Source organism: Acomys russatus, chromosome 6 (genome assembly GCF_903995435.1).
Source record: "Acomys russatus chromosome 6, mAcoRus1.1, whole genome shotgun sequence".
In the NCBI taxonomy this organism is placed as follows: Eukaryota; Metazoa; Chordata; class Mammalia; order Rodentia; family Muridae; genus Acomys; species Acomys russatus.
This window is the reverse complement of record NC_067142.1, coordinates 6,193,798-6,208,291: the sequence shown is the minus strand read 5'-3', so window position 1 is coordinate 6,208,291 and position 14,494 is coordinate 6,193,798. Positions and strand designations below refer to the sequence as shown.

At 39.4% G+C, this 14,494-nt stretch overlaps 1 protein-coding gene across 1 annotated transcript in view; it reads right to left on the bottom strand.

Annotated features, from left to right (window-relative positions):
- Nucleotides 1-14,494, bottom strand: part of Pign (phosphatidylinositol glycan anchor biosynthesis class N) — a 96,200-nt gene that overhangs the window by 483 nt on the left and 81,223 nt on the right. Inside the window, exons 26-27 of the mRNA XM_051147225.1 lie at nucleotides 13,910-13,952; nucleotides 11,982-12,034 (exon numbers count right to left, since the gene is read on the bottom strand). Of these exons, the coding sequence (XP_051003182.1) occupies nucleotides 11,982-12,034; nucleotides 13,910-13,952 (96 nt within the window). The remainder of the gene's footprint in view (nucleotides 1-11,981; nucleotides 12,035-13,909; nucleotides 13,953-14,494) is intronic.

Sequence of the window (14,494 nt, the reverse complement as noted above, 5' to 3'; positions counted from 1 at the left end):
TGGAGGAATTTTTAAGTAGATGTACAAAGCATGGAATTACAAAAGATGCAAAAAATTAGAAAAGCTACAAATGAGTTAACTAACTAACAACAGTCACCAGGAGGCAGCTCAGTGGATAGGACCTGAGTTTAGCTGCCCCGCATCCATGGAAAAATTCAGATGTGGCAGCACCTGCCTGCAATGCCAATGCCTGAGGTGAATACTGGAGGATCCCGTGTTTTCACTGGCCAGCCAGTCCAGCTACTGAGAAACCCGAATGTTAGGTCTCAAACGCAGAGTAAATCGTTGAGGTACCTATTTAACACAGAGTGAGCTTGGGCCCCAGGTTCTCCCAGCAGGGCCCAGTCTTATCTGTTACAGGGTATGGCCAGCATGCCCAGGCCCTACCTTAAACCTCTCCAGCTCAGGGGCTGGCTGCTCTTTTCCCAACTGTCCTTCCTCACACATTTGGTTACCTGGCCCTTTGCCTATCCTTTACTCTGCTGGTCTCCTGCTCGCCCTCTCCTCACATAGCCCAGCTCGGACTCCCGCAGATGTCCCTGTCTCTGGCTATGCTCTCACTTTTACCTACACCAAAGCTTCTCTTTCACCATACCTAGGGGAAGTCATGTCCTTCCTTTTTTCTCTTTTTTCATTCATGGGGTGCTGAAACCACAGGATTGACATTAATGAGCCCTGGACTCTCCAAACCAAACTGCAGATTTGACTCTCCTAATGGATATAGAGATCATTTGTTTCTGTGGGCTTTTGTCACCCACCCCATTTGATTCCAAATTCTAGAGTTTGCCTTTCAGCCACTTTCTCTCTCTCCACCTACTCTAACCACCCATCTCTCTTAAGTATCCTCTCTCTGGCTCCTAAAGTTTTCTATGCCCTTCAGGGTGCCCACAACATAGGCAGCTCTCTGCTTTGCCCTCCGGGACCCCAACTCTCTATTTACTAAAACAGTTACTCCTCTCCCTCTTTTGGGATCCTCCCTTTTCCTCAAAGCCTGTCTCTTGGGTCAGCATTCACAGAGCTGCCTGCTTTGTCTAATTTTACTACAAAAGCCACGCGGGTGTACCAGAAAACTCCTCTTGGCCTACTGGGACCCTATCACACGAAAAAGGATGCTTCTCCTTTGTGGTTGGGACATTTCACTCTGACAAATCTCTTAGTCTCCTTGGGAATGCCCTGAATTGAAATCTGTCACCATGACACTTAGCCCTCTGCTCCCTCATGACTTCCTTCCTCACCTTCTACTAGGAGTGACCTTCTAAATTAAATTCCACAGCTTTTTTTACATGCTCTTGGGCCTGTATCCTTTCCTTGCCTCCCACTCAGACAGTTTGCAGCTCCCTCCTGGGCTTTCCTTTCCTCCCTTTTGAAGCTGCTTGCTCTGTCTCTTCCTCCACCCTCCTATATTGGAATTCTCTCCTGGGCAGAGCTCCTGTGCTCTGTGACTCTGTTCCCTCTCAGCTCCCCCCTAAAAGCTTCCCTATGCCCTCCTGGGCCTGCAGCCCTTTCCCTGCCTTTCCCCCCTTGGAGCCACCTGCTCTATTTCTCCTAGTGCCCTCTTGGGCTTGTATATTGTGAGTTTCCTTGTTTCCCCCTAGGAGCTAAGTCCTGAAGCGTCCATAAGCTCTCTAGGGCCTCTAAAGCCTTGTCCCTCCTGCATTCTCTGATAGTGGAACCCTTCCTCAGGTGGAATTTCTGTTTGTTCCTTCCTGTCCCTCATGACTACACTGTTACCTATCTCTTGGTTCTCTCTTGGAGCTTATTGGAACCCTCCCTATGGAAGTTTGTCTCACTAGTGTTTCTCCTTCTCTCCTCAGGCTCAGAGATTTTATTAAAGCCTTACTGTCTTACTGCAAATGGTTTCGCCTCAGTACAGCTACTCTATAGCCAAGGATAGAACAACCGAGTTCTGCTACTGTACAAGCAAAGTACCTCTTATCTCTAAGGGGTTTCAACTTTCCTTTTTTTGGGGGAGGGGGGTTCCAAGAAAGGGTTTCTCTGTGTAGCCCTGGCTGTCCTGGAACTCACTCTGCAGATCAGGCTGGTCTTGAACTCAAAGATTTGCCTACCTCTGACTCCCCCAGTGCTGGGATTAAAGGTATGCACCACCACCGCCCAGCCAACTTTCCACTCTTACATCTTTTATCTCTATGAGTTCTCTGTGATGTACTCCCAAGAAATCTTTTATGTCTACTGTATATACAGACTTATCTTAAGATTTGTAAATTCTGTAAATTCTGTAACAAAAGATAACTTAAAACTTGTAACAAAAAGTTGATAGTTAGAAAAATCTATACACGAGTAATCTTAATTTGCTATAGAATATTATATGTGATTCAACTCTTGTTCTGAGTGTGTGTTTCGATTCAATTCTTATTTAGGAAAGTAGATGTTCTTAAATAGCAACCATAGCTCTCCACCATGTTGGCTGATGACTGTAGCATGCTTTTTGCAACTTTGTTGGTTCTTCTTTCTTCTACCTTTTCAACCCTATAACACTGGGGGGAAAAAAGAGAGAAAGGATAGAGATGATAGGAAAGAGATCCTTGAATAAAGTCAGGGTGGGAAAGGGGTGACATTATTACTACTTCCTGCTGACTAGGGGCTCTGAGTTCCTTGGAACAAGTTTTACCTTCACTGTCAGGACATCTAATTTCTTTTTGTTGTTTCTTCTTTGTGCAAGACTACTTAACAAACTGTAACCAACAACTGTTAGCATATAAACAGCTCCAATACCCTGCCTCTAGGTTGCTTAGCCACCAGGGGCCCAGGATAAAAAGGACAAACCTGCCAGCCACCTCTCTTTTGCACTCCTCTCTTACCTTTCCTTCTTGCACTCTCTCTGCTGTCCCTTTGATTCTGTTTCTCTCACAGCTCACTCTGACTCTCTCCCTTTCTCCCTTGCCCTTCTCACAATAATAAACTTACTTGTCCTACACCTATTGCACATCCTGTAATTTCAAGATAACAACAACTAACACCCAGCCAACCAACAACCCTTGCTATTAAGGCTCTAGCATTTATATGCCCTCTGAAAAATTCCCAGAATTTCAAATGTCACACAATTGTAGAAACTAGCTGAAGCTCGCAAAATCCTGCCTGTGCTAAAGCACAAGGCCTATCAGTCTGCTACTGCAAAGCAAAGCAGCCCCATACTTCACACCTAGAACTAAGACAACAACATTTTCTTATAATATTTCTGTATTTGAAAGAAACCACAATTCCAAAATTGTTGCTAAAGATGATCTCAACAAGATGAAAGCAACCACATGACTAACAGGTAATTTTACTAAGGTTAGAGAGAGCATGCCATGTGACTTCTCTCTATTAAGATGACTGACTGCATGACATAAAGCAGCAATTATAAAACTTCTTAGTCCTAATGATCTCTTTGTTTGTCATTATGTTTCCTTCTTAGAGTAAGGAAACAATGGCAGGTCTCCAAAAACAATTTTGAATTGGTATGAATTTTTGTATGATGATAAAAATTTAAGGTTATAAAGGTCTACTCAGATTAACAAGTGCTGTTGTAGAAAGTTACACTTACTTACTACTTATGTCTTTGTTAATATCAGAGAATTTAGATAAGTAAAAACATATGTTTGATAAAAAAGGTATATTTGATAAACAAAACAATGAATTCCTAAGGTTTACTCAGGTTCACAGTAATATTTATTTAGCTTCTTTGCCTTTGTTCACTTTGTTAAACCTTAGGTATTAGGATAAAGTAAGTCATACAAAACACTTTGATACTCTATAATGGTGCATTATAGAAGGATCAGACAAGTCCCCAGTCTCCCTATGGACTGTATTTATGATTTAAAGTTTTATTTTGATGCAAAAGATTTTTAGTTAAATCTTTAACTCAAATTTTAAAGCTCAAATTTAACAGGGGTAAAGCCTTAAAATCATAGTCTCAAAATCCTTATAAAATCCTAGTTACTAAAGTAAACTGAAAGATAATTAGGACATACAAGTTTACGTATTTTCAAAGTTAAGCCCAAACTGGTCCTCAAATTCTTCAGAGATCTGCTAAATATGGCATTTAAAATGTTTAATAAAGAACCCCCCGCCCCAAATGCCCCAATAACATGCACTCAGGACAATTCAATGGAGGCAATTCTTCAACTCAGGGTCCTTCTTCCTAGCTGTGTCGAGTTGATGAGCAGACTCTAAATACGTGCCTTTCTCTCTTGAGTTTTCTAAGTTGTATTTGGCAGTTCAAACAAAAGGATAGCTTTGGTGTGGTTTCAAATGCAAGTAGAAAAGACTGAGTTTAAGATGGTTGCACTATACATCAGGGGTGACAGCAAGCTACAGAAGGATGGAAACTGGTAAAATGGCACTGTCAGATTGTGAATAGCTCTGCATATATAATACATCTTGAGCAACCAACCATTTAAAAAGCCACACAAAGAGATGAAGTAAGAGCACTACAGACAAAAATGGAATGTTAGAAAATAGTCAACAAAACCGAGGAGACACAAGACAGAAGCAAAAAAAAAAAAAAAAAAAAAAAAAAAAAAAAAAAACCAAAAACCAAAACAAAACAAAAACAAAAAACAAAAAAACCACACACACACAGCAAACAAACAAACACACAAAAAACCTAAAGTTGTAGCTGTTGTTAACCACATTATTGACTAAATAAGTAGTTGTTAGAGGTGATTAAAATTTTATTAAAACATGCGGTTTGTGAGACACTTCAGTTATAATGATAAAACCACGTGAAAACAGCAAAATGAACAAGATACAAGATATAAATGAACTATCTTAATGATGGGATCTAATTCTAACCACAGGATTAGTCATTTCCTGCATATACAGATAGCCTGGAGATGACTTTTACAGTAGTTTAGGGTTTAAATGCTATGCGACACCATGATCAAGGCACCTCTTATAAAGGAGAACAGTTAGTTGAGGCTGGCTTAGTTTTAGAAGTTTAGTCCACTATCATCATGGAGGGAAGGTCTAGGCAGACATGGTGCTGGAGAAGGAGCTGAGAGTTCTACATCCTGATCTACAGGCAGTAGAAGGAGACTGTGAGCCGCACTGGATGCAGCTTGAGCACAGGAGACCTCAAAGCCCACCTCACAGTGACACACTTCCTCCAACAATGCCACGTCTACTCCAACAAGGCCATAACTTCTAATAGTGCCACTCCCTAAGAGCCAAGCATTCAAACAGATGAGTTTAAGAGGCCATACCTATTCAAACCACCAAACACAGTGTTTTCAGTGTGCCTCTGTTTTGATTTCAACCTGTCCTGGGAGGCCAGAGATGGAATTTACCATTGGTAGCATGATGCTAATGTTCAAAAAGTTCCGAATTTGGAACAGTTTGGATTTAGGAATTAGGAGTGTTCAAGCTGTATATCAGGTAAGCATTAACAAAATAAAAGATTGGCTGTATTAATACCAGGGAGTGAAGACACCTTTATCTCAATATTTGTCGGAAGAATACAAGGCGATCAACAAGGATATAGAAGTCACCAGCACCATCAACCAGCAGCATCTTACAGCTATAGAACTCTAGCCTCAAGAGCAGCAGAATGCTTGCTTACTAGATACATATCCTGACAACACCAACCTCAACAAGCTTTTAAGAACTGAAATCACAGAGATCATTTCTCCGACCACCACACAATCTAAGTATCAGCAACAGCAGGAAACTCTTAACACTTGGAAATGACATACTTACACATAATCCATGGGCTAACGATATACTCTCGCCTTTCTGCTTTACTAAAACTAGATCTCATTATGTAACCCAGGTTGCATACAACTCTCTATTTAGACTAAAATGACCTCATGATTTTCCTGCTTCCCCAGCTCAAGGGTTACGATTTTAGAGAGATGTGTCACTATGTCCAACTCGAAGACTCAGGTGTAGAAAAATGTTAAAAGTATATTTGCACTGGGGGCTAGGGAGATGGCTCAGCAGATAAAGGCACTGGGCACTCAGCCTAACAACTGGAGCTCCATTCTTGACATCCACAGGGTAGAAAGAGAGAACTGCCTCCTACAAGTTGTTCTCTGATCTCCACACCCATGCTTTGTCATGGGTGCCCACACACAGATACATGTACATGCACAAATGTGTACACAAATACACACCAAAATAAAAAAACATAAAATTGTGTATAAATAAAAATGAAAATCAAAGTATGTGGAACACTGAAAAGCCCTGATGAAATTAGGTACTTTCCTTACCTGCCTGAGATGGCAAACCACACACCTGATAGAGCTACTCAGCAATCAGTAATTCACTCATTTGACACAAAGGTTAACTAAAATGTGCCATGACTCAGGTACAAAAATGTAACAATTTTAGAAAACAAACAAACAAAGGGAAAGTCATTATGACAAAGGCTAGGACAGGATCCTCGGACTCACTCACAGAGTCCTTACTTCAGCAAGTGCACCTCCATCACCTGACCAGGACAGGATTCTAGGACTCACGCATGGAGTCCTTTCTCTACTTCCACTTCACTTGGGCATCAACCAACTCTCCCAATCTCTTTCTAAATTCAGGCTCTTGTCACCTTTTGATTCTACTCTACCCCACACCGCTGCAGTCTCTTAGTGTTCTGTGTGCTCTGCCTTGCATACCAGCCTCCTAGTTAGACTCCTGCTCCTGACCGACACAGTATGTCCTCTATTTTGTGGTCAGTGTTTCAAAAACTTGGAGTAAATCAAATTACTTCCCTGCCCAGTAGTGCAGTGTTTTACCTTATACTTGGAATAAACTCCTCATTCTTCATGATAACCTTCAGGGCCATATATGGTACCAACCCTCTACTCTCTACACTTACTCTCTACCATGTTTACTATAAAAAGCCCTGTATGTATTAGCACATAAATTAAGACTAAAGAAATGTACAGCATCACTTTGAACAGTAGTTATTACCAAATCATTAGATGCTTCTGGTACTTTCCATGATAAGCTTCTGATGCATTTCTATTTATGTGATATTCATGTAATTACCAGGCATTAGCCATAGAACCCAAAGTCTGACTTCACAATTAATGAAGAAATCATCAAGTACATATGGTTTCTACTTCTTGGCATGACATTTCAAAACCTGTACCTGTTTATAAAATTGAAATCCTACAGTCAGTAAGCTAGATATAACAACACAACTTCTTCGTATTGTAAATGTTTGTTGCCCAGGCTGGGGGCTTCCCTTTGTAACTAGAGGCAAGCCCAATAAGGGAAGGGAGTACAAACTGCCCAACACAGAGCCTTGAGGACAAAATCCAAGGAAGCTCCCGCCTGGTCTGCTTCTAAAGGCAACCAAGCAAACAGGGTGGGACACATGCACACTAAAAACAAAACTATGAAGACTATGATGCTATTATAGCAAAGGTGTTCTAGGAAGGACAAACAACACAGTATGTTAGCACAGTGGAATACTATTCAGCAAAGAAAAGAATAAAGCATTCATTCAAGTTATAGCATAAATAAATGCAAAAATATTACACAAAGTGGAAGACTTCAAGTGTTAACAATATACATTGTAAGATTCTGTTTATAGAAATGTCTAGAACTGCGCATAAGACAGAAGCAGATTATCATTGTCTAGAACTGTTTATGGGAACAGGGAGAACTATACCAACAGTTACAAGGGAACGTTGCAGTGATACAAATGTTTAAAAAAACCTATATTGTGATGAGATGCAGAACTATAGAAATTTGATAATTTAAATTATAACATTCATTGATGTAAAGCCTTAAGACGAACAAAAACTAGGATATGCAAATTATACTACAATAAAAGGAGAGGAGATGTAGAAAATTGAGGCAATGAGAATGAGGTGGGGTTACTTGCCATTTATTTTAGTTTTGTTATAATCTATCAAATTTTCAGGCCAAAATATCAAGTCAAACTGGATCTCTAAACAAAAGTGTCTGTAAACTACTTCTAGTGTAATGAAAAGCCTATCTATAAAAGCGATTATTCCACAGATCACTGGTCCTCTCACTATAGGCTGAAATGCCCGTCTTGCAGCTTGTTCATACTAACATCACTGGTAGGAGGCAATGGTGAAGCTCATCATTCCAGCACAACTGCACTATCAGGCATCTGGCAAGAATATTCTGCATCAGTCGACTCCCAGTGTCATCTAGGCATCAGCAGTATTAAAGCAATTGCAAACGTCAACTTCAAATGATTATAGCTGTTTCAGTCTCTCTATGCTGACATTGAAATCAGCAATTCTACTTGGTGTGTGTGTGTGTGTGTGTGTGTGTGTGTGTGTGTGTGTGTGTGTGTGTGTCAGAGGGGGCAATTTATGTGGTGGAAAACATCTAGGATTTGCCTCACAGATATTTTCAATTCACACAATGAATATAAAAGCTTGATTGCACTCTTCTCTATGAAGACAATGGCTACAGAAGCAGGCCTTATCTTTCACAGGTACTAGGGCAAAAAAGGTTGGGAAATCACTGTTTGAATAAAGAATGATATTTACTCTAAGAGTGGAGATTATTTTATAATGATCATATTTAGGATAGTCAAAGGTGATTGAACAGGATCATGAGTTTTCCTTATAAATACTTACAAATAATTAGCTATACTCTAGTTGTCATTTGTATTTTAGTATGGTATAGCCACAGTGTGCTTAAGAAACAAAGGACAAATTAACATCATTATCAGAACCAATTTCAGCTCAATCAAACTAATTCTGACTCTGCTCCCTCACTCCAAACATGTCTTGATTGTAGGTTTAAGAATACTCTTAGCCCAGTGTGGTGGCACATGTCTGTAATCCCAGCACTCAAGAAAGCAGAGGCAGGTGGATCTCTGAGAGTTGGAGGCCAGTTGGTCCAGGACAGGCAAGGATACACAGAGAAACCCAGTCTTGAAAAAACAACAACAACCAAAACAAAATAAAAACAAAACTATATATGCTGTTAAGACATAAAAGTAGAAGGGGCCTAGTTGGGAAGAGGAGATCCTAAGGGAGGGTAATGGAGGTGTGAATATGATCAAAATGTACATTATGGAAATGTCATAATGAGACTGATTATTATATATATTTAACATGTACTAGTAAAATATATTCAAGTAATAAATACTTGCTTTAATAATTATGAAAATTACCTCACAGGAATAGATTTCTTTAGTTTTAAAATAAATGTACCTTGTGTAAGCAAGACTCTGTAAAGTTTATGGCCAAGATAAATGAAGATAAAATGTAAAGACCAAATGACCAGAACACTAAGTTAGGTCTGTCAGCTGAACAGGTTTATGACTTGAGCAGGGAATTTGTCACGTGACTACTGAAGGATCACCTGATGTGACGGTTCTCAGCATAATCTGGAGGTTTCAAATTCAGAGAAACAAGCAAGGTAGTGTTGGCCAGCTTATGGGAAACAGAAATATGTATTGGAAGCCAGTGTTCAATGAACACAGAGCTTCATTTATGAATAGTGAAGAGTTCTGAAGATCTAATGTAAGGTGAAGAAAAGCATATCAGTACTAAACTTCATACAACAAAGGCATAATTTTTTTTTAAAGCATGCGTTTGCATAAAAACAGAGCAATGGAATGGAATCTCAAGAACAAGTTGCACATGGCAAAATCATGTTTTTCCATAGAGCCATATAAGCAAATGACAACATCTAGTTGTAATGAATAATCTAAACTATTTGCTACACCTGGGAGTGGCATGAAAGCATATTCGAAGAACAATTCAATGTTTTTTGCTTGTTTTGCTTCTGTTTACTTGGTTTTTGGTTTGGATTTTCAAGAGAGGGTTATTCTGTGTAGCCTTAGCTGGTCTGGACTCTGTAGACCAGGCTGGCCTCAAACTCACAAAGATCCGGGTGCCTCTGCCTCCCTGGGTGCTGGGATTACAGGGGTATGCCACCACAGCCCACTCAACTCCATGTTCTTATAGAAACTGAGGTTAACAGGACTCTTGTTCTTTTGCAGTTTTCTCACAAGCACTCAGAATTCCCCTTTCACAACTCCATTCTTGGACTGTGCTCTGACTGACAGCCTACAAACAAATGGAACCAGCTATCTTCATGAAGAACACTGAAAATAAATTGCTTTCTAAACTTAACTCAAAATGAGCCAAAGACTTCAATATAAGACTTGGAACTTTGACAGTACCAAAGGAAAATGCAAGTAAAACACTTCTGGCTTTAGGCATAGAGAATGACTTCCTGAATAGGACTGTAGTGCTCAGGAAATAATATGCAAGAGTCAACAAATGGGTTTACAGCCAACTAAAGAGCTTCTGCAGAACAAGGAAAACAAGAGAATAAAGAGAAATCTTCCACAGTGGGAGAAAATCCTCACCACCTTTTCTGCCAATAGAGTATAAATATCCAGAACACCAAAAATAAACAATCAACACCAAAAGAACAAGTAATGTGATCAGCAAGCAGGCAAGCGAACTGCGAAGGCGCCTGTCAAAAGAACAAACTGTGTAACTGCCTGAGAAACGTGTTCAGCAACTTTGGCCACTAGGGAGATGCAAATCAAAACAACACCGAGATTCTAAGTCTCCTAGCCAAAACAATTATCATTCAGAATACAAAAAAATAAGTGAGGATGTGGTAGAGGAAATGACTCTTTATAAACTGTTGATAGATAAATTAGTATAATCATTAAAGAAACCAGTACAGCGGTTCCTCAAAATTAAAACCAGCATCACTCTGTGCCTATAATCACTATTCCAGGCTTCCCCCCTTTTTCCATATTTGTATATAATGAAATATAATCATATATATCCCAATTTCCCCTTCTAATCTTCCTTTCATGCCCATCTCTCTCTCTCCTAAATTCATGTCCACTTTCTTTTTATGACCCACTCAGTTCAATTAGTGCTGCTCATGTGTGCATTAGAAACTTGTTGCTATGCCCAGCTTCTAATGTAGATTTACATTGGACCCCCGGTCTGAGGGCAACCAGTGTATCTGGAAGGCAGACAGGTACAAGCTAGGAGTTTTGTTTTATTTTGTTTTGTAATGTATATTTTATTTATTGTAATTTGTTCACATTACATCCTGATTGTTATCCCCTCACAATTATCTTCCTGTTCCCACAATCTCTCCCTCTTCTGTCCTATTTCCTTCCCCTAGACCTCTGATAGGTCCCTCCTACCTCACTGTCTGGCCACAGCCTGTTAGGTCTCATCAGGATAGTCTGCATTCCCTTCCTCTGTGTGCCTTCAAGGCTGTCCTGCCAAGGGGCAGTGACCAAACTGTGGGCACTCGAGTGCATGTCAGAGATTCAGTAGCAGTCACCCCTTCCTTCCCCCGACATGGAGAATGTGCTGTCCATCGGCTACACCTGAGCAGGATGTCTAGGTCCTCTGCATGCACTGTCCTTGGTTGGTGCATCCATTTGTGCAGGCCCACTCTTCCCTACCACTCTCAGCGCTCCACCCGGAGTCTACAAGCTGGGAGTTTTGAGAGAAATGTCTAATGTACACTCTTACTTAAACCCACGCAAATTACCCAAAGCTTAAAGTGTGACTAAATATTAACTAAATGTAATAAAATCAGTTTATAAAAACATATTGTCTCAGAATTCATTTGGAGGGGAAAAGGTGGTACGATCAACTCTGCTTTCTTCTTCTCAGAAAGAACTTGAACAGATCACTCCAAGCAATAATCAGACACTAGAAAGAGAGGAAACTGACTTGCTCAGACTGCGCTTTAAATAACAGCGTTCCTTTAAGCTTTTAAAGGGCAGATAATGACAGCATGAAGTTTATACCAACATATAAAATTCACAATGCAGTGTGAATAGCCTTACTTTTCCAACAAGGACACTCCCCACACTAAATATCCATCCTCCTTGCCCACAGCATCCCATAAAAATACCTGCCAGTGTGTTCATACCAAGAGTTAGAAAAAAGTATCTCAACACAAAGCAGTAAGATCTGAGCTACTTTCTAAACATGCCTCAAAGTCATATTGGCACCTCTATCAAGCCACTTTTAGGAAGTCTATGTATACAATACCTGGTTCCAATATCAAGCCAGCTACCAGAATCCTTGACCAAGAAGAAAAAATGCTGTAAAAGATAATATATCACTCAATTAAAAACAAAGACTGTTTAGTTTCAATCTACAAACAAAGTTGTTTTAGGGGTGAATATTTGACATTTCTGACATCTAAGAATCATTTTCTGCCTAGAATCCACAGGATATGCCCTTAACTAAAACTTCTGTTTGTATTAAATTAGCAATTGGCCAAATGTTGCAAACAGGATTAAGATTCAATCAAATAAACACAAAGTGATATTTGTGAATAATAAAAAAATCAACCACCTTCAAAAAAATATTAAAAATGCCAAAGATCCAGCTGAGGCACATCACCCGATCATCCACAAATCTATTGATGCTTTTTGCTATGGATCAGTAAGAGTCACTGCTAGGGTGTAGAGATAATTTTGTCACAAAACATAATCTAGTGAATGATTCAAATTATTAGGTGTGTAAATGCATTGCGTGAACACATGTATTGAGAGATACAGAAAGAGAGGGAGGTGAAATCTAAATAAAAAGTAGGAATCAGATAGAGATGAAATCGGAGAGACAGAAGTTGTTTCTGGGTAAAGGGACTGGCTTGTTAAACACCAAGAGCCCAGAGTTTAGTAGGTTCAAAGTGACGCAGGTTAAAGGATAACAAGGAAGGAGGGATATAAAATTATACCAGTCATTGGAGCTGAATCAGAAACAGTTTATCAACTTAAACCGAGCAATTCTTCATACAAATTCAAGCAGAAACATCAAATTCTCATCTACTCTTACCTATTTGTCATTTTGTGAACGCTGGTTTTGTTCTAACATCATATATGATCAATTTGAGAACTATACTAGATACTTAAGCAAAAAAAATGTTCTTATCTAAATCAAGTGGCCAGCAATCAGATTTGGCAAATTACTTATTAGATATAGAGTTAGTTATTAATCATACCTTAAAAGAGGCATGGCTCTCAGCTACTGGGAAGTAATTTCTAGGCCCTTGGAATGGCTGATGAAGCACTTTGCCTGAGGCACTGGTTACCAGTCTAAAAATATGATTTATGATGGGATCTTTGGGCAGCATGGTGTGATTTCTACTCTTGAAAGGACTGGAGATTAATGGCCAGTCAACTGCACCGTGTTGACCAAGACCCATTAGAAAATAAAGGAAAAGCCTAGGCTGGCAATGTTCCACGTGTATTGTCCCCACCTGTGCAGAGGGTAGTGCTGTCCTCACTCCACCAGAGAAAACAGGAGAACTCTGCATTCCACTCAACATAGAAATTCCTGTGGCTGACTTATCTATGTCTCACTGTCATAAGTCAGAACTGAGAATATAACAGGATTCAGCAGGTTCTGTGATAGCTTCTCGAGAATTATCAAACCTGAGTATAGATGTGGGAACTCCTCAAACACCCAAAGCAGGCTCATTCTTTTTGTTAAGATATTATAAGCAGGAAGATTATCTGTAAGTTCCTTACTTAGAATTCATTAATTATAGCTATTAACTGATAAAATTTCCGAATTGATAAAGCTGTATTTCCCTTTTCCTTACTTCACTCATCCTTTTTTCTGTTTCTTAATCTGAGGACTAAAAACCATTATCTCAAATATGAGTGATGCATTACCTAAACCTGAAATTGGATTCTTCTGTTCATCTATGAAAGGTACATTTCAGACCCAAATAAAGAGAACAACCTGAAAGACTAAGTATAAAATGACAGCCTGAATAAATCAAATAATGAGAAAACATTTTGAGAACTTAAGAAGAGTTTCTGCATAAGTAATATAAAAAAGGAATGTACTGAGAACTCAGAACATAAAGATTTCATGTATAGAAATATCTTCATATTTCTCCAATTAAATGGACACAGAACTTATTTCCCAATCTTACTTACACCAGATATTCAATATTGCCTTACCAAAGCCATGATGTCAGAGATGACAAGAACAATGAGAAAAAGGCTGAAAAATAAAGGAAATAATTAGTTACAGCGTAATAGGCACACCTTTCCAGTACATTAAGACCCAATTATGAAAAACCCTCGGATCCTAGGTAACCCAGGGAGATAAAAGCAAGATCCTGAGAGTGAAGGTTGGAAAGCAAGGCTGCTAACGGCACAAGCTGACCACCACAGAAAGCATCTGCACTGCTAGTTTTATTGCTCATAGCCCTAAGCATTCTTAGCCCATCATCTGTCAGTTGACAAGGACATCCATGTGTCCTTTTGTGGCCTCTATCCAAAATAAACAAGGCTTTATGATGAACTCAGGTATGGAGACTAAGGAGCAAGACAAATAAATGACAATTAGAAAAGTTCGTTTTAAGTCATGTAAATAAAACAATGCTAACATGGCTTTTCTACGTCACTTTTTCTAACACATATTTTAAGGAGTGAGTAATAAAAAATGGAGGTAGAGTCATCTCATTCATGTGCTACATTCATCTTGGCAGTGTGGGTCTAATGATCAAGCAGAATGCAAACAAAATTCCCTTTATCCTCAAG